The following is a 21,146-nucleotide window of genomic DNA, read 5'->3' as shown; positions in this document are numbered from 1 at the left end:
AAGTTCCCCTCCATTGCTAACATATTGGTAATGGATTGATCGTGTATAGGGATGCAACTGATGATTATTTTTGTCATCGATTAATCTGTTGATTATTTAAACGATTAATCGATTAGTTGTTTGGTCAATAAAATGTTAAAAAATGCCAAATCAGTGTTTCCCAAACCACAAGACGACGTCCTCAAATGTCTTGTTTTCTTCACAAACCAAAGAGAGACTCAGTTTATTGTTTGTTATTGTCATAAAGGAACAAATAAACCAGAAATATTCACATTTAAGAAGCTGAAATCAAAGAATTTTGACTTTTTTTTCTCTTAAAGGGACAGTTCAACATTTTGACAAATTGGCCCACTGCCATAATCCCTTATTAGCAGTAGGTTTGTTTCCTTTAATTGTCAGTGCAGAGTTGTTTTCGAGGCAAATGCAAAACCGCCGATGCACGTTGCCTTCAGGGACAGTTTTTCATCAAGCAGTCTCTGCATTTCCCTCTAAAACAACTCTGTCTCATAACGTTGTGTTATTATCTCATAGCGTGGTGAATGTGCAGGTCACAACTTGTCCACCAGAGCGTTGTGGAGTTGTTGGATTGTGTATTTGATGAGTTTTATGAGGGAAACCAAGAAATCCCACTAGCCCCCGTAGCGTAGCTCTGAGCAGCTCACGGCTCTGCTCCGCCGTTCTAAAAACAGCTTGCACCGACAATTAAAGGTAATGAACCTACTGCTATGACTATAAGGATTATGGCAATGGGCCAGTTTGCCAAAATGTTGAACTATCCCTTTAAAAAAACTACCCATCTGATCGATTATCAAAATAGTTGATGATTAATTTAATAATCAATTATTGTTCGATTAGTTGATTCATTGTTGCAGCTCTAATCATGTATTGACGGTGTATTGGTGAGTGTGGTGTCAGAAGGTGAATCCTCCTTGTCCTCGGTCCAGGCGTCCTCTCGGCGCTGTTGGACCAGCAGACGGCTTCCTGTTCGTCTGAGCAGCTCAGAGTTTTATTCTGTGGCGACGCCGTCGTCCAGCCCGACGTCAGCCCGGCGTCGGCGTGTCAACGGGCCGCTCAGGTAGCTACTCGCCGCCGCCGCCAGCTGCCTCTTTCATCAGCTCTTGTTAACCTTTCCCATATTCCATGTTATAAACTGTTTGATACAGTATAAACTTGTCTGTATACGACATCTACTGCCTGTCCTGGGGGAGGGATCCCTCCTCTGTTGCTCACTCTGAGGCTTCTCCAGTTTTTCCCTTTTAAAGGACAATTCCAGGTGAATTCAACTCGGGGGTGTATGTTCCTATCATTTTAGGTCTAAAAGAAGGAATGTGAAGATTTGCAGTTTAGTTGCTCCCGTTTTGTGGTAGTTGTGTCTGTCCCCGCATCGCCACGGCAGCAATGAATGGGAGCGGATGCAAGTTCTGCTGTTTAGGCTGTTTACATCCCACAAAGCTGTAATTTTTTTTCCACAGACAGCGTCAGATGGCGACTCAAACATGCACCGAGAAGTTTATTTACTTCAAGCAAGCCGACATGTTTGTAAAACTAGATCTAATTCAAAGTCTCCCGGAGTCTCGCGCCAGACCCAAGTTGCAGTGCTGGTGTGTTCAGGTGCAGTGGGAAAGCTCCCGTTTGTGTCATAAACACAGGAATATCAACTCTTGATTTGCTTCAAGTGTACATTTTTTTCCACAGACAGCGTCAGGTGGCTACTCAAACATGCGCTGATAAGTTTTTTTTTACTTGAAGCAAGTCAAGAGTTGATATTCCTGTGTTTATGACACAAACGGGAGCTTTCCCACTGCACCTGAACACACCGCGCACGAGACTCCGGGAGACTTTGAATTAGATCTAGTTTTACAAACATGTCAGCTTGCTTGAAGTAAATAAACTTCTCGGTGCATGTTTGAGTAGCCATCTGACGCTGTCTGTGGAAAAAAATTACAGCTTTGAGGGATGTAAACAGCCTAAGCAGCGGAACTTACATCCGCTCCCATTCATTGCTGCCGTGGCGATGCGGGGACAGACACAACTACCACAAAACAGGAGCAATTAAACTGAAAATCTTCACATTCCTTCTTTTAGACCTAAAATGTTAGGAACATACACCCCCGAGTTGAATTCACCTGGAATTGTCCTTTAAAAGGGTTTTCCATGGAGTTTTTCCTCAGTGGATGTGAGGGTCAAAGGGCAGAGGATGTTGTTATGATGGGATGTGAAGCCCTTTGAGACAAACTGTTTGTAAAAACGGGCGATACAAATAAAACGGCCTTGTCTGGTCGTCCTCTGCTCTGACCTGGAGGTTGCGTTCACTGTCTCTCTCCTTTTGCAGAGTTTGTCGGCTCGGCTCGGTGAGATGCGGCGGAGGTTCGGCATGGTCGACAGCCCGCTCAGCTTCGTCATGGTGACGGCGCGCGGCGGCAGAGAGAGCTGCTGCGCCGCGCTGAGGACGCTGCGGTCTCGGGGCGTCGGGCCGGACGAGGCGTACTGTCTGGCCGGGGCCCCGAGGGGCCCCATGCTGTCGCTGGTCAGACCTCATTTCCTGCTCAGCGACGGCAGCCTGGAGGAGTGATGACATCACAACGTCGCATGACCTCACAAAGAAACGTTCACTGTGTCTTTAAGAGAAAGTTCAGATCGTCAGTCTGACTGAAGGTCAAAGGTTCAACCTCAGAGTTTCTGTTTATTGTTCATGATGAGGTCACTGATCGATGACCTCACGTCTGAACTCAATGCTGTTTGACTCTGATTCACTTTCACTGTTCGTCTATTGATTGGTGATTGGGCTATTGATGAGTTCAGGTCTGATCAGGTTATGATCGGTGTTTGGTTTAAGAGAGAATTAACTCTGAACTCAGAAGATTTTAGGTTAAAGCTTTAGGAAAATCAAACAATTGATTATTATTATCGAGTGTTTTAGTTTGAAGGTCGTCACACACAGGTGGTTAAACCCAAACTGTTACATTTGTTTCTGTCGTTTGTTGCAGAGAGATTAGAGATTATGTATTTTATTACATAAATAAAATATTAAAAACAGGTTTTGTGTCTGTTGGTGTGGTGTCTTGTTTTGACCAGTGCGGGCATCATAGGCGTAACTTTGGGTTAAACATTGGGGGGTTACTAAGATCTCTGCCCACATGAGGATTTTTTTTTACATGTCACTTTGTCTTAATGACAAGGGGTGGTGTGATATGTTCATACAGCCTATGTGGGAATGCCAAAATAAAGAGGTAGATTAACCTTTTCCTTTTATCAATGTAAAGACCAAATGTGCCTGAGATCAGTTTTCAGATCAGATAAATCCTACCAGCACATTTATTTTGCGGCGTCCTCCTCTAGCTTTACCTCCTACCAGCAAAGTAGCAACCAGCCACACATCGTCAGATTATTAAAAATAGAGGAGAAAAAGACGAGATGCAGAGCGAACGTCCGGAGAGATGGGACTGTTTTTTTCACAGTGGGGCTTTTTGATTAGATAATATTTCTGGTTGAATAAAAACTACATTAAATTGATTGCGTATTCCTCTTTCATATTGTCTTTATTGGTAACTGTTTTATAAAAGCAACACAAAAGCAATATATCAATATTGCTTAATTATTTCACATCAAATTATTTACAGGACAGAGATGAATACAGTTTAATAATTATCTCAGCGGCATGTTAACAGAAAAATCATTAGCTGAAAGAAAAAGAAATCACATGTAATTCATTATATTCAGCGTCTATACAACATTATGTTTGTTTCCAGTTGTGTTTATTGTTGTGTCTGTTTACCTGTGACCAGCTCACAAACAGCCTGTAAAGTTCAACATGAATCATCCATCTTTAAAGGAAGAGGAAGAAGTTTACAAGAATCATTGAGAAAATATTTTTAAAAATCAACTGATTTAATCCATGAATGTGATAATGTGAGTGAGAGACAGAGACAGACATGTAGAGACTGAACTGTCTGTTCAACAGTGAGAAGGTTTCTGTGACAGGAGGAGACTCTGATTCACTCAACACAGAGACACTGAGGAACCAGGATAGACTCCAAACCCAGGATACAGAGGTTGAGTGAAGGTGGTGTTGAAGGTGTAGAGGTGGATCAGTGAGTCAGAGGAGACTCTGTAGAAGGACAGAGAGCCAGCAGGACAGTCCACATACACTGCTACTCTGTTAGAGACAGAGGAGGAGGAGGAGGAGGAGGAGGAGGAGGAGGAGGTGACGTCTGTCAGTCTGTTATTGTGCCTGACGTAGTAACCATCATCAGAGCTGCTCAGACTCCAGGACTGATCATTTCCTCCAAACACACAGTCATCACTGGCTGCTTTCCTGCTGATTCCTCTGTAACTCACTGATATATTAACCCTTCCTCGCCGCTCGACCTCCCAGTAGCAGCGACCAGTCAGACCAGTTGAACACAGCAGCTGAGGCCACTGGGCAAATCTGTCTGGATGATCAGGATATGACTGATGCTCCATCATAAGTGTCGCCTTCCTGTTGTTGTCAGACAGTTTGATGTTTCTGTTCACTGTGTTTGTGTCGATTGTGAGTCGACAGGAATCTGATGGAGAGAACAAGACACAGCTGCAGTTATTGATCATGTGATCAGTTATTGACAGTTTGATGAAGACTCATGACGTCAGTGATGTGACAGTGTGAAGATGGTTGAATGTGCTGCTCAAAGTTTAGTTAGTTTAGTTTAGTTTATTTATTTATTTCATTCATTTATCGAGCATAAAAACAAAAAATAAAATAAACAATGACAATACTGTAACTCTTGAATGAAAGGGGGCAGAAAGAAGCAAACTTATATTGTCTACCCCTTGTTACAAAGAATTAATTCACAAATTAGATAGTACCTACATCCATGCAAAGAAGAAATGGAAGAAGAAGAAGAAAAACATCAACAAAGAACGTTTACAACAAAAGTGACATAAAATAAAAGTGAATAATAATTCTCCCCACCCTTCCTATAACTATACCATAATCTTGTCTAAAATTAATAGTGACTTAACTAAATGGTCTCCCTTGCATATGACTCTTCATGGCCGTATCTCAGTTATTAAAATGAATATTCTTCCCCGCATCAATTTTATTTTCTCCATGCTTCCTCTTTCACCTCCTTGTAAGTTAAGGACTTGGAGGCAATATGCAGAAATTTTCTTTGGAAAGGCAAGCGCCCTTTAATTAGTTTTTCCACCCTATCACGTCCCAAAGTATTAGGCGGACTTTCGTTACCCAACTTTAAAATGTATTATTGGTCTTTCCTGTTAAGATCGCTGACAGTATGGCTCGATTCTTCCTCCTGTGTTCCATGGCGAACTCTTGAGAATGCTTTATGTCACCCTTTTAGACTGCAGGATCTGTTATCTTGCGGAGCAAAGATTAGGACGACACGGTTACATGTGGGGTCTATTATATCAAATTCTCTGACTGTCTGGTATCAAATACTTAAATATTTACAGTGTAGTAATTGTAGGTTTCATGATTTAACACCTATATGGAATAATAATTATCTGTTAACTGATTCCATGCCTTTCCACTTTCCCAAATGGGCTCATCAGGGCATAAATGTTCTTAGTGATATTTTTAATCAACAAGGTCTCCGTTCCTTTCAGGATCTCAAAGAGTCGTACTCACTGCCAGGTTCCTCCTGGTTTTTCTATCTCAGACTCCGCACGGCTCTAAAAACATACGGAGTACCATGGGACCGCCCGTTAGGCTCACACCCTATACTACAACGTCTTCTTTCTGCCTCAAAGTCCGGGTTTGTTACTTCTTTTTATGACTGGTTATTAAAACATAATATTAAGTCTTTAGCTATCACATCGGTCTGGGACGGAGACCTTCATGAGCTGGGTTTCAAATTGGATTGGCCTATGATTTGGAATTATGTTTTTTTTTTCGTCCAAAAATCTTGCCCAGCAGCTAATTCATTTTAAATTTGTTCATAGAGTTTATTTCTCTCCCGAACGTAGGTTTAGATTCAAACTGACTGCCAGCGATCTTTGTGATAGGTGTCCTCATTCAAAAGTTGGAACCTACATGCATATGTTTTGGGATTGTGTAACAGTAAAAACTCTTTGGGTCCACGTCGCTCAAACACTGTCAGATCTGTTGGATAAACATCTCCCATTGAACCAAGGTTTGAACCAAGTATTGTAATGAATAAAGTCTGGGTTGTATTGTTTTATGATATCTGTCTGTTGGAAAATTGAGACATTAGCTGTTTGGTCTAATGCTATTGCCTATATTCCTGGGCTATTTTAATTTATGCTTTATTTAAATTATGGCTTGGAGGTGTAGCCTATCTTTGTGCAGAATTATGTTTTTTTTTCTTTACTGGCATTTGTTTGGGGGACCTTTATTTAATTGCATATACTCTGTTTAGGGTGGAGTGTTTTTGCTGTTGTTGTTGTTGTGGTTTTTGCGTCTAAAGAGGAATTAGTAGCTTATTTCTGTTGTACCATATGAAACAGCATACAGGGTTTTTATTTTTATTTTATTATTTTTTTAATTGTTTGTTTATTTTGTTATTTTTCTTGGGTTTGTTTGTTTTTTGCTTTGTTTGTTTGTCTTGTGTGTGGAATTTGTATTTTTATTTATAAAAAAAATAATAATAATAAAAAAATAAAAAAATAAATAAAAATAAATAAATTGTGCGGCTGCAGCCCAGCTACTCATCATCTTAATACATTTCTATTAAGTGTTGACATGCTACATGCAGTATAGACACATATATAAATTTACTATCACATGCGCACATATACACATAAATACATAAACACCAATATCTGTATAGAAATCCATGCAAACAAAAATGTTCACACATACATGTACACACGCAGACACTTATGCACATGTATGTGTATACACCTTTACGTGTGGTTTTATTACATTTACACCAGGTCATATTTCTGAATCATGTTATTTTTAACAGTTTTTTTTAAATAAGTAAGTAAAAATAAAGTAAAAACACACTTACATCTCCATGGACCTGGTGTCAACCATCTGACTCCAGCAGGCTCCACCCTGAACGGAGGAGGGGGGTCAGAGCAGCACGTTCTCTGTCAGCATGCACACATGGACATTACATGGCTCTCACACACACACTGTTTTATCACTGTGTTCACATGGAGGCTGGTATGTATGGATGAACACTGAGCACAGAGAAGAAGGAGCTGGAGTCTTTATCTAGTGATGATACAGAGCAGGAGGAGACGAGGAGGAAACACTTCATCATGTGTTTTCTCCATGTGATGTCACTGCAGTGTCAGACACACACTTTCACTCTCTGACTCTCAAGCTGCACAAACACACGTCACAGCAAATAAGATGAAGACACAACAGGTGAAAAAGAAGAAGAAGAAGAAGAAGAAGAGTGCAGCTGTGAACAGTGGATGGTTTCAGTGTTTGATGAGGAAGGAAACACACTCAACATGTTTGTTAGAGCTCAGTGAAACAGTGAGTTTAGTGAGAAACACTGAGTGTGAACACAACTTGTGTTTGTTTGAAGAAAACTCCCCAGGAAGCTGAAGAATGAGGCTGTGAGCAGGTTTCCACAGGAGCCACAGCAGCAGTGAGTGGATGAAGGAGCTCTAATAGAAACCATCTGATCACAGTGACAGGACGGATCAGGATCTCATGATCAATGACTGTTCTTCTCTGCTCTTCACACAGATCAGCTGCAACACACTGACTCACTGAGATCAGTCACATCATGTGGAACAAAGCAGCCGTCCTCAGGACCAGTCCTGAGCTCCATCAAACCTGTCCACACATTTTTACTGGACTTGAAGTCAGAGTCCAGAGGAAGCAGAGAAACTGTAGAGCAGAGAGAACCAGGCTCAGCTCAGAGCACATGGACTCAGACAGGAAGTGAAGCTCCAGCTGCTGGAGACTTTCATTAAGGAGCCACTTTGTGGCTTCATCTGATCTGGAGTCAGACGTGTTTGAGCAGCACACACAGTCTGAAAACAGCTGTTTGATCACACACACATTCAGCCACAAACATTGATTATTACTAGAGATGGTGCCAATCGATTGGCAACTGATCGGATCGGGCCGATATGATAAAAAAACAAAAAACGATCGAAGTATCGTGATCCGATTGCATTATACATACAGACTAGTATGTGTGTGTGTGTGTGAGACTCTCCCGGATAGACCACAGACCGAACCCCACGGCTGGATTCCAAAATTAAACAAAATAAGCTACTCCTTACGTTATCAAAACAGACTCGTTAGGCTACTTGTTTCAACCAACCAAGCGACAGAAAACGATTTTTTTTCCCCTTAGGTGTGTGACTCAGTGTCACTCCCAGTAAGATGCTGTAATAGTGTCTGCTCATCAAAATCCTCTACTGAAGGAAAGTCCAACAATGTGCAGACAGAGCAGGAATATGAAGACTCCTGACTGAAAAAAACGTTATGGGTAGCAGGGCTGGTCCTAGAGTCTGGGGGGCCAGAGCAAAGAAGCCCCCTTTTACATTTAAGTTCATTTCAGAGCCTGTACCTTCTTAGGGGAGAGTGGGGTAATGTGAGACACCAACTGTATCTAGAAAACGGAACACATTTATGGTCATCTGACCATTATGTTTTCAAGCCCCTTCCTTTTCCCCATGGTCATGAAGGAGAGGACCTCATGATGTTGTGGAAAGCATGTATTTTTTCACAAAAATGTTATTTTTGCATGTAAAAGTAAATTTTCTTGCTGTCAACTTAATCAACTGTTGTGCCAAAGCAAATTGATTCAGGTAGAAAAACGTATATGATACATGATGATGAACTACCAACACATAAAACCATGTGATGATGCTGGCTGAAAATTAGCCTGAATTTCTAAGAGAGGTCGTTTTTTCTAAAATGGGGGTGTTGGGGTAAAGTGAGACCATGGATGTATTATAATAAATCCAAGAGTGAGACACTGTGAGCACCACACACAAAGTTTTACACTAGAATCCCGTCCCCCAAGCCAGAAATCTCACGTGATCAAACATGATCTGTAGCCACACTGCTTTGTTATGCTATGTGCTCTCAGTCAGCTCACTTCTTTATTGGTTAATAAACTCAATTTTAGTCACATTCCACTTTGTCGGCTCCCCCCACATACAAGAGGACTTTTGATCAAAATGGTCACGATTGTCAGGGCCTACAACCTGACCCCAGACTGCATTCTAATCTAACTGGTTATATCTGTCATTTGAATGTTAATTAAAACATTTTGTGTTGTATTTGATTTTGTTCTTGAGTCACTTTGTGTTTAGAAAAAAAAGTGCTTAATTGACCAATCCCAATGATTCTGCTACTAGTACGACATTAGTTCTGGAAAGTGTGGTTGTCAAGCTAGCTGTCAGGACTCTAACTGTTACAACATGTGTTGTTATGGTAGTAGAGTGGAAAAAGTAAGTTTACCCCCTTGATTTCTCTAGTCTGTCTCAGTTTACCCCTGAGCTGGGGTAAAGTGAGACACGAGACCACTTTTTTTTTTTTTAAACAATCATATTTTCACTGCCTTTCATTCTAAATACATTCTGATAATTTCCATTGCTAGGAAACATCCTGAATTAATGGGAAATGTGTAAATTTTACTGATAAATCATTTTAGGAGCAAATGTAAAAAATGTCTCACTTTACCCCACTCTCCCCTACTACTTGAGTAAAGGAGTTGAATCAGTACTTCTACTTTTACCAGAGTATTTTTTTACACAGGTATATCCATTTAAGTCATATTCATCAGCCAGTGTTGAATATGACAGACCCACAATCGAGGCAAAATATCTCTATTACTGGTGGTTGACTGTGGAAAAGGTGACAGGAGCTTTCAGTTTTTAATAAAATTTAAATATCTAAACAATAAACATCAAACAATAATGTTTTAGGCCAAAATGTGATTTTTTTTATTGAATTTTATTTGAATCCCCCCACCCTCAACAGTGGACAGTATGCAGCAACACCGCCTCCCCCCACCACCACCACCACCACCACCTTGACTAACTCTGTGATCGGTATCGGTCCCAAAAAACCTGATGGGACCATCTCTAATTATTACACTGTTCACTACACTCACTCTCTTCTGATTGACAGCTCCAGGCCTCTGGACAGTGATGACATCTGGATGTCACACTTGTGATTTACTGTCTCCTCAACACAACAACAGATCTCATCAGGACAAGATCAGGATCTCAGAGAGACTGAGCTGATTATTGATCATCAATATCTGACCAGACAGAGACCTGATGGTGCCGCCTGGTTTCTGTCTCTAATTTCTTTCTTGGTTGGAGACGCTGGGAGACAAATTATGTCTCTGAGCAGTGGACATGGTTTGATTCTTGTTGTTGTGTTGTTGTTAGTGTGTCCACACTCAAAGGTGTCTACAGTCCCCCCCCCCTTTCCCCTGCTGTTAAAGGGGACCTATTATGCTTTTCCAGCTTTTCAGACTTTTATATATGTTTAAAATGTTGGATAATGGTTCTAGAGGCCGTGGAAGTGTCATATCCTGAGGTTAATGCATTTGGAGGTAAACCCTGCTAGATAATTGGGATTTCTCTGCACACCTGTTACACTCGGTTGCGCTGAGTTTTTTTTGACATGAGCTCGCGTCTACGTCGATGCGTGCCGGACTTACATGGTCATGCTGAGGTCTCTGCTCCAGCCGGCCCCGCCTCCTCCCATGCTGCTCTGTTGTGCCTGGGGTCACAGCGGAGAGCGGAGCGGACTACTTCCTGCTTCTTCCCTGCATGTTGTAGCGCTGTAGCGTCACTTTACTAAGTTTTATTTAGAAGTTTACGCCGACGTTTCGTGTAAGTGAAGCTGTACCTGTGTGAGGAGCGACGTACCGCCGGGGCGACGTTGTTCGCCGGACCGACGTAACGCTGGACCGCCGGAGCACCGGAGCTCCGGAGCTGCAGCGGCTCCTCACACAGGCAGAGCCCGTCTGCAGGCCTCCTTGGCCGGGCAGGTGTCCGTGCTCATCGCGGTAGAGAAAACCATCGCTAATAAACATACCCGCAGGTTTTTTAGACGTTTACCGCCGTGTGGTTAGTCTATTTAGCAGAATGTTGGTCTCATTGATGAAATCTTGTGGCAGTTGAATTAGTTTGAATGAAAAGTGAAGCTGTGAGAAGGAGGAGGATAGAGAGGAGCAGTGCTGCTGTAGTCTATGTGCACAAATCACCACATTTACATCAATAAATAACTGTTTTACAATGAACTGACCAGTCTGCATATATTTTAAATTTATTTTATATATTTATTTTTGCATTTTTATATTACATGTTACATGGTTACAGTAGCCTATGGCAAAGACTACTCCATACCATCTTTGGTTAGGGTGAGACTAGGTCATGGGCACATTTCATTACACAATGTAGACTGGTCAGATGCATACTGGAGATCTGGCAATTTGCCTACTGCAGATTTAGCTTTTGTTTGCATACTACATTTTGGCCAAATCAGTATAGGTACTAGTAGTAGACATCGTCATGGTAACGCAATGCTGAGGGAGTGGTTCATTTGCATTTAAGGGGAGGGGCCACTGAAACAGACCGTTTTGCAGAGCCCTGTTTTTGAGAATGCTGTGATGTTTGATCTTTGGGGTATTTTGACCGAAGCACGTCACAGACATGTCTTTAAGACACCCAGGAACTATTTTAGTTTGTGCAAAAAGGAGCATAATAGGTCCCCTTTAAACCAGCCTGTTCTCCCTTCCCATGAACCAGTCTGCCATCCAGTCCTCCCATCAAGCTAGCCTGCTCTCCCTGCCTCCCTTGCCTACCAGAAGCTGCCTCCATCAGCTCTTGTTAACATTGCCATGTTTCCCACTATCTGTGTTATAAACTGTTTTCTTGTCTGTGTAATGGGGTCCTCGCCAGCGGGCGGCGCCGTGTCCTCACCTGGGGAGGTTATTTAGGTAGGCAGGTAACAGGTTCCGCTCTCTCTGTTCCTCTGCCGGGTCATTGCTACTGAACACACTAACGCGGCCAGCGTGAGGGGACGCCAGGCTTTGCTCAGTAGCCGCTGAATTTAAAAAATCAGGTATACAAACTTTTATTGACAAATGTAGTTAATAATTAATCACTGTTTATGCGCATGCCGTACGGCAGGGTAATTGTCTGTTTACTGTGTTGATTCCTTCAGAATCCGGACAATTGTGGCTCAAACCCAGGGACACGGGTCCTCAAAACTACACTGTTATATGTGAGTCTTATACAATGTTGCATGAGGGTTTATGCAAATTCATTCATGAACGTAGAGTGTAATATGTTTTTTCTTGTAATTAGTTTTGGCCAGTCGGCGGATGGGGACGCGCTGCATATATACATGTATAAATAATTTTAGGAGCATGCGTTTTGTTTATGAGTGTAAATAAGAAATGTGTTTTATGCTTACAGGAATTGTTCATTAGACAGGACTGTCGCTGTTTTTCTCCCCACATGAGTTTGTTAGGGCGGGCCTTTGTTTCTGTGATTTATTGATTTCCTAGTGGGTTTATGTTTCTTTATTTGTTTTCTATTTTTTGCTTTATTTAAGAAACAGACCAGACACACAGGCCTTTTTGGGGCACCTTTTTGCTGTGATTTTAAGTGTCTAAGCACCTTATTCTTGTGTAATTTGAGCATGTGTGTGATGTGTATTTGGTACCATATTTTAGTAACCTTATAGAAGTGTGGTGTTTTGGTCCCTAAATACCTTGTCCTGTAATCTGGTCTGGTTGCTTGAAGTTACTGGGTCCACCATTACCAGCCCCAAATGAAATCATTCTATATTGCCCTGATACTCTTTTTACTCTGTGTCTTAGATCATTGTTAATAAAAATTGTAACTTATTTATCGACACATCTCTCTGTCGTCCTGTTTATTCCGGACACTTACCTGAGTAAAGTAAATTAGGAGAGTTGAACATATTAGTATACTTTTCCATACTACATCTGTAACAACATCTACTGCACGTCTGCCTGTCCTGAGGGATCCCTCCTCTGTTGCTCACCCTGAGGTTTCTCCAATTTTTCCCTGTTAACCCTCTAGGCGCCCGAGTTTATTTAGGAAAATATTAAGTTTGGATTTCAGGATTTCACAAGGCTGTAGCTTTTAAGTGGACAGAAATAAATCTATGGTGTAAATGAGAAAATTATTCACAATGACCTAAAGTTTGTGATGGGAGTAAATGTACTCATCTAATTTGCATATTGTGACGTCACCGCCTGGCAGCCCCATTGGATTACGTGACTTCCAGTAAAACTGAATTTGGAACATATGTACACAGGAAAAAAAATTATATTGACATCTCATCCTCAAAGTAAAGGAACAGGGGTCGACGAGTGTGTGTGTGTGTCTGTGGTGTGTGGGGGTGCGCACGGTGTTTCTCAAGACCTGAAGATCACTTCCCGGTCGCTCCGAGCTGCGAGAAAAAGTCAAATCAAACTTTTTTTTCTCAGATATTTTGTAGAAAAACACACCCACAAATGACGTCAGGATTGAAGATGAAGGTGTTCGCCATCTAGTGGTACCAAGCAGTAACAATATAGGGCAGTAGATTTAAAGATATGGGCTGTTTTATCCAAGCATGCTGCCTGTCGCAATAATGTGACTTTGGCGCCTATCTATGGAGTTTATCCTCAGTCAGTGTGAGGGTCTAAGGGCAGAGGATGTTGTTATGATGCCATGTAAAGCCCTTTGAAGAAAACTGTTTTTTAAAATTTTAATTTCAATTTATTTATTTGCTATGGAGGACAATGTACAACATTCAGCACTCCCTCCAAGGGGGTGCGGCTGTACCCAATTGCAGCCTTAGGCTGATTTACATTGCTAGTCCCCCTGCCGGATGTTATTAGGCACGGTCCTTAAGGGAAGATCAAACAATAATAACAATAATACATTCAAGTAAATGAAAATCAAAACAATAATAATAATAGTACATTCAAGTAAATGCAAGTGTGTAGACAGCAATCTGTCATAGAAAACTAAATAATACAGCATGATACAATTATAACATTATACAGTGTAGTGCAAATCAGACAAGTATAAAAAATAGAGTTTAAAAGGGGCTATAAATAAAACTGTACAGTAGTGCTCGACATTAGTGTTTTAAAATATGTGATAATAATAGTAACAATACTGGTCACAGTGGCGTAGATGACGTAGGGTTGGTGGGTTTTGTAAACCCATGGGCCCTCTTGTGGTGAAATCCTGCGGCCCCCCCACACACTGCCGAGGATTTTTATTTTTATTTTTATTTTTTTGGTTTAAATCAGGGGCGGGCTGGTCATAGGGAGGTTCGGGACTCGATTGACCGCGGCTGCCTTCCGTCGCAGAGGCAGGTAGCACAGAGTGTAACATCAGACTGGGTCACTGCATTATGTTGCATATTAAGGGGGGATATGAGCGGGCGCGGCCCCTCCCTATTTGAGCTGATCCATGCGTCTATTACATCAAATTAAACAACAGAAGCTGGTCTACAACGTGTAAAAACCATGTTTCTATGACCCAAACACAGCCCAAACACTACTCAAATAAACAACTAAACATCAAACTTCATGAAGCACCTGTGTGTGGACCCAGTCGCCACATTTCTGGCTCGTATACTACTTAACTGTGCATTATGCAAAACAGTACACAGCTACCGCTCATATGAAAGGGCTACAAAGATTGGAACGTTACATAGCAGCCGCGGCTGCACAGCAGCACGGCAGAGAGAGAAGCCAACAACCAGCAAAGTCCAGCACACACAGTCACTGCTTGACCAAAACATGGTTGTACATTTCCTCTTACCTTTGCTGTTTTGCCGTGAAAAGTTTGTTTTATGGGTAAATCTCATAGACCAGGGGTGCTCATTACGATTGGGTCGATCGTGTGATGAAGAACAAAAAAAAAAGTAGGCTATATTTAAAAAAACACAGTTGTCTGGACAGCAGGCATTTTTCTCACAACCGACCTCAAAAGCAAGGGCAGGTCCGCCGAAGCATCATCCCGGGTGAGTCACGCTCTCCGCCCGTTGTCTTTGTTGTTACTTTGTTGTTACTTTGTTGCAGCTCCACAGAGCACATGGCTACTTAATTATGCACGTGCTGACCATGTTGTGCTGAGGCATTCTGTGGGTGGAATATGAGGTGTGTTCATGTCTGCACCATTCTTGGGTCCGGTGTGATTTATCAATGGAATATTGCGGAGAGCTGTGCGTACGCACAGCTTGATCAGTGTTTCCCACTAATTAACACAGAAAAAAAAAAATTTCCTCACGTGTGTTTACGTGCGGTGCGCCCGCACGCGAGAGAGGCGGCAGGTTGAGAGGCTGACTGGCGGAGATGAGAGATGGTGAAACGCTAGCATGATTATTAAAAAAACACCATCTCTTATCTCTGCCTGCACATAGACAGACACAGGTTCACATACAGACAGGGGCGCACGGTAAATGCAGCTGCAGCGCTATTAACCCCCGCATAGTCCGACAAACGACTGGATGACCAAAAATGTATGGACATTTATTGTGCCATATGGATTCATGCAGTTATGAAAGGTAGGCTACACCTACATATTGTATATGAAGTGTTATGTATGTTCATATACTAGGCTATATAAATAAACGTGAATCATCAATAATGTTGGTAGATCATTTTGACTTGGTCACTTGAAAAGTAGCTCTCAGGCTGAAAAAGTGTGAGCACCCCTGCCATAGACTGTAAGGTAAATCCACAATATTTCCAGTTTGAACAGAACTTTGACAGGTGTTAGCTACATCTAAATCGGTCCGGACGGGCTTTAGGAGCGGCCAAACCTTTGTTGTTTATTTTTTTTACATTTTTTTTCAACTTTATTTAAAGTTGTAGCAACAACAACATTTCAGTCTTTCCAGCTCACATTCGTTACAACAGTAACAGCACACTTTATCAGAATCAACCACTGCAGAGATAATGTTCATACATTGTACAATCATTTGATAGAGGTTTTGAGATTTAGCAGCATCATTCTGAAGGACACTCATCTAAAATATGATTTTTTCTGTACTCTATTTGTGTGTGCAATGTGGCCCGCTGCGCACGCGGGCCCCTTGGACCTCAAAACCCATGTGGAATACAGCCCAGCTACGCCACTGACTGGTCATAATAATTTTGGGAGAAATTGCACATGTCGACTGGCCTCAAGTTTATAATAAATAAGTTGGTAAATGGGGGGGTGGGGGCTGTATGGGGTGTGTGGATGGTATGGAGGCCTGTAGCAAGTGTGTGGAAAAATACAGAATCCAGTGCATAGTTATTGTATTCGGTGCGTTTAAAAACTGGCTATACAAATAAAATTGCCTTGCCTTGCCCACAGTCTCTGGGACTGTTCAGGTGAAACACTCTGTTGGTTCAGGAGCAGTTAAACCAGCTGTAGCTGAAATGTTTCCTGATAAACTCTGAAAAAAAGTCTGATCCAAACATCTGGAGAGACTCAGAGCACAGCTGCCAACAGCTGGTTTCATCCCTGACATCTCTTCTCCTGAATATGACACAGTGAGTCATGATGAGACACTGAAGTCATGTTTGAAACACTCAGAGATTTTGGCTTCAGTATAAACTGTGTTGGGACGAGTCAGACTGTGACAAAGGACGTCAGTGGAGTGGGCGGAGCTTCACTGTGGCCTACACCACCTCTGGATATGGTCTGAGTGATCAGATCTGATGTCATCAATGCATTAATCACCTGAGACAGATGTTAATACCAGGTGTGAACAAGGCCATAGAAAATGTTCCAGCTCCTCCTCCTCTATCAGACAGTGTGTGTGGCTGCAGCAGCCTCTCCTTACCTGAGAGAGTCCAGTCTCCAGTCTGGATCCTCCAGTCCAGCAGACAGCAGCTTCACTCCTGAGGCTCCTGGATGATTGTAGCTCAGGTCCAGCTCTCTCAGATGGGAGGGGTTGGAGCTCAGAGCTGAGACCAGAGAAGCACAGCCTTCCTCTGTGACCAGACATCCTGACAGACTGAACACACACAACACAGGAAACCACTGTCAACACCTGCTGCTGTGTTCAAGTGTCATCAGATAAACAGCTTTATGGAGCCTCACCTGAGAGTCTCCAGTCTACAGTGTGGACTCTCCAGTCCACCAGACAGCAGCTTCACTCCTGAGTCCTGTAGGTCATTGTTACTCAGGTCCAGGTGTCTCAGATTAGAGGACTGGGAGCTGAAGACTGAGGACAGAGCTTCACAGCTTCTCTCTGAGAGGTTACAGCTGCTCAGTCTGAAGAGATGATCATGAGGAATACAAGAAGAAAGGAATTTATTTTCTATCCTGTTGAAATGACATAAGTGTTTTATATAATGATGAATAAATCCAACTATCTCTGCACTTACAGAGCTTTGTTGGAGGCTTTGACCACTGGCAGCAGCCTCAGAAGAGCCTCCTCTGAAGCAGAGTATTTACTCAGATCAAACTTATGCAGATCTTCTTCTGATGACAGTAAGATGAAGACCAGAGCCGACCATTGAGCAGGAGACAGTTCATCTGTGGAGAGACGTCCTGATCTCAGGGACTGTTGGATCTCCTCCACTAGAGAACGATCATTCAGTTCATTCAGACAGTGGAACAGGTTGATGCTTTTCTCTGCAGAGGGAGTCTCTTTAACCTTCTTCTTGATGTACTGAACTGTTTTCTGATTGGACCGTGAGTCACTTCCTGTCTGAGTCATCAGACCTCGTAGGAGAGTCTGATTGGTCTTCAGTGAAAGACCCAGGAGGAAGCGGAGGAACAAGTCCAGGTGTCCATTTGGACTCTGTAAGGCCTCGTCCACAGCGCTCTGGTAGAAAGGTGTAGATGTGTCTCTAAACCAACGAGATGTTGTTTGTTGTCGTGACATCAGGTTGAGTCCAGAGTTGATGAAGGTCAGATGGACATGAAGAGCAGCCAGAAACTCCTGAACACTCAGATGGACGAAGCAGAACACCTTGTCCTGGTACAGGCCGCTCTCCTCTTTAAAGATCTGTGTGAACACTCCTGAGTACACTGAGGCTGCTCTGATATTGATGCCACACTCTGTCAGGTCTGATTCATAAAAGATCAGGTTTCCTTTCTGCAGCTGCTCAAAAGCCAGTTTTCCCAGAGACTCAATCATCTTCCTGCTCTCTGGACTCCAGTGTGGATCTGTCTCAGCTCCTCCATCATACTTGACCTTCTTCAGTTTTAGATAAACCACCAGGAAGTGGATGTACATCTCAGTCAGGGTCTTGGGCAGCTCTCCTCCCTCTCTGGTCTTCAACAGCTCCTCCAGAACTGTAGCAGTGATCCAGCAGAAGACTGGGATGTGGCACATAATGTGGAGGCTTCGTGATGTTTTGATGTGGGAGATGATCTTTCTGGCCTGCTCCTCATCTCTGAACCTCTTCCTGAAGTACTCCTCCTTCTGTGGGTCAGTGAACCCTCTGACCTCTGTCACCATGTCAACACAGTAAGGAGGGATCTGATTGGCTGCTGCAGGTCGTGTGGTTATCCAGAGGCGAGCAGAGGGAAGCAGTTTCCCCCTGATGAGGTTGATCAGCAGCACGTTGACTGAGGTGGACTCTGTCACATCAGTCAGGATCTCAGTGGTGTGGAAGTCCAGAGGAAGTCGACACTCGTCCAGACCGTCAAAGATGAAGACGACCTGGAACTGGTCAAAGCTGCAGATTCCTGCTTCTTTGGTTTCAGAGAAGAAGTGATAAACAAGTTCCACCAAGCTGAACTTTTTCTCTTTCAGCACATTCAGCTCTCTGAAGGTGAAGGGAAATGTGAAGTGTATGTCCTGGTTGGTTTTGTCTTCAGCCCAGTCCAGAGTGAACTTCTGTGTTAAGACTGTTTTCCCAATGCCAGCCACTCCCTTTGTCATCACTGTTCTGATTGGTCGGTCTCTTCCAGGTGGGGCTTTAAAGATGTCTTCTTGTCTGATGGTTGTTTCTGGTCTGTCTGGTTTCCTTGATGCTGTTTCAATCTGTCTGACCTCATGTTCATCATTGACCCCCCCAGCCCCTCCCTCAGTGATGTAGAGCTCTGTGTAGATCTGGTTCAGAAGGGTTTGGTTTCCTGCTTTAGAGATCCCCTCAAACACACACTGGAACTTCTTCTTCAGGGCAGATTTGAGATTACGTCGACAAACTGGAGCAAAATGTTCTGAATGAAGACACAAGAAATCAGACCAAGAATAAATATAACATGTTAAATCTTCTAAATAACAACTATGAACATGTTTCCCTCCATATGTTGATGTCAGTGAACGTCTCATTTGTTCATCATGTTGAATCTTTACAGAAATCCTCTTACTGCTCTGCAGACGCTCAGCCAGCTCCTCCTGCTTCCTGCTCCTCAGGAGCTTCACTGTGATCTTCACTAACGCCTCTCTGATGCTCCTCTGCTCTTCATCCTCACCGTCCACCACCTCCTCATCCTCCCTCTGACTCCCTGAGCATTCTGGGTAATCTGGACTCAGAAGCTTGTGGATCTTCTTCAGCTCGTTCTTCACAAAAGTGACCATGTTCTCCTCCAGCAGCTGGAACAGAAACTCTATGAGTGACAGCATCAAACTAAAACCTGACGGACTGACAATCCACTGGTGCCAACGTGCAGCATGGAGATGATGGTGAACACAACAGATGTAACAGCAGCTGTTGGACATGTACCCACCATAAACATGGAGTCCAGGTGTGTTTGATGCTGCTGGGCAGACTGACCACTGGGAACCTCTGAGCTCTCCTGGTCCACTCTGTGGAGGAATCAGTGTCAAGTGAACATCAGTACAGAGAGATAATACAAGATGGACTTTATATGTCCCCTGAGGACGTTCACAACAGAGACACTTTGATTTCAGACCTGGTCCAACAACACGTCGTACAAACTGGTTCATTTCTACAATAACCTGAATCTGACTGTCAGTTACAGCTTACATCTGATCAGCTGATCCTCGTCCTCCTTTAAAGTCAGCGCCTATGCCCTTTGATATGTTGCTCTTTAAAGACAGACAGCTGGGTTCAGGAGAGTCTGGTCTCTGCTGCTGGATCCTGAAACAACAACACAACTGATGTTAAATAGTCTTAGATTAAAAAAGAAAAAAGAACACAACAAGTCCTAAAAACACAAAGTTTGATTTGTTTCCTTATTCCTGTAAATAAACGTAAACAACGATCATGAAAGATTTATTCACCTCAGAAAATGTCATTTATCTCTTTGTTTTGTTCTGTAGATCAATGTTTCTCAAAGTGGAGTCCCCCACCCCCAGGAGTCCTTGAGTGGGTCTCCAAATTTTACCACTTTTTCTAGAATTTGCAACCTTTTTTTAAAAGATAAATTAAATTATTTTACCAACTTTTTTTGAGAAAATGTATTTTTTTTAAGAAGTTTTTTTTTTAACTTTGTATTTCTCTAATTGTTTTTAATCTCAAGCCATTGGCCCTAATTTTAACATACATTGAATAAAAACCTAAGGTTCTTCAGTCTCAGAACAAACATTTGTGTATTTCTGGTGTTTGCTTCATAATTTTGTCCAATGGGGGTCCGTGGTCTAATTTGTGTCAATTTAGGGGTTCTTGATGTAATAAAGTTTGAGAACCACTGCTGTAGATGAGTTGAAGTTTCTATCTTTACCTGAATTTTGCTCATTCACTCTCTCAGTATTTATGGAGGTTTGTTTGTCTGCTCCTGTAAAAAGCAGCTGCTGAGATTCTGCTTCAGCTCCTGTAACTGATCTGATCCTCTGTCTCTGCTCTCTGTGTCTGACGTCACTCTGAACTCACTAGAAATCACTGATCGGCCCCTCGCCCTGTTGCACACCTCAAAGCTGCCACCAGGAGGCGACTTGATGCAGCCAACATCACCATGTTCCTTCTACCAGGTGTAAACAAGACCATCAACATTTAGAGCAAATGAAAAGATGATTTTAACCCAGTAGTTACTTCCTGTTTTAAGTAGAAGGTGCTGACACATTTCCTGTTGCTACTGGGCTGCACTGTGAGAATTACTGAATATTAACATGTGGATGTTCAGGCAGGGACTCTTTACTGCAGCTGGACAATGTGTGTCTGAGTTGTAACTCTTTTTGACTCCACAGGAAGAACGTTCAACACAAAGTCAAAGGCTTCGAAATTTAGTTTTATCTTACGTCTGATCAGCTGATCCACGTCCTCCTTTGAAGTCAGCACCTAAGCCCTTTGATATGTTGC

At 42.6% G+C, this 21,146-nt stretch overlaps 3 protein-coding genes across 3 annotated transcripts in view; 1 reads left to right on the top strand and 2 right to left on the bottom strand.

The window, feature by feature from the left end:
* The window catches only part of LOC146986430 (cytosolic 5'-nucleotidase 1A-like), a gene marked incomplete at its 5' end in the record, with an annotated part of 8,901 nt that extends 6,032 nt beyond the window's left edge, over positions 1–2,869 (top strand). The window contains 2 exons of the mRNA XM_085780475.1: positions 945–1,075; positions 2,333–2,869. Of these exons, the coding sequence (XP_085636601.1) occupies positions 945–1,075; positions 2,333–2,572 (371 nt within the window). The remainder of the gene's footprint in view (positions 1–944; positions 1,076–2,332) is intronic.
* The window catches only part of LOC146986424 (protein NLRC3-like), a 478,141-nt gene that overhangs the window by 390,282 nt on the left and 66,713 nt on the right, over positions 1–21,146 (bottom strand). The window lies entirely within an intron of this gene.
* LOC146986429 (NLR family CARD domain-containing protein 3-like) lies at positions 3,817–19,694 on the bottom strand. Its single transcript, XM_085780474.1, has 8 exons — positions 19,615–19,694; positions 19,255–19,480; positions 18,681–19,104; positions 17,316–18,479; positions 17,029–17,202; positions 16,769–16,942; positions 6,972–7,018; positions 3,817–3,824 (listed from the first exon to the last, which is right to left on the bottom strand). Exons 1-8 carry the CDS (start codon positions 19,621–19,623, stop codon positions 3,817–3,819), a joined length of 2,226 nt encoding a protein of 741 aa, XP_085636600.1. The 5' UTR covers positions 19,624–19,694.

This window comes from Trachurus japonicus, chromosome 6 (assembly GCF_045865225.1).
Source record: "Trachurus japonicus isolate A0001 chromosome 6, Traja_1.0".
Lineage (NCBI taxonomy): Eukaryota > Metazoa > Chordata > Actinopteri > Carangiformes > Carangidae > Trachurus > Trachurus japonicus.
The sequence above is the reverse complement of the archived record's forward strand: the minus strand, read 5'-3'. Positions and strand labels throughout refer to the sequence as shown.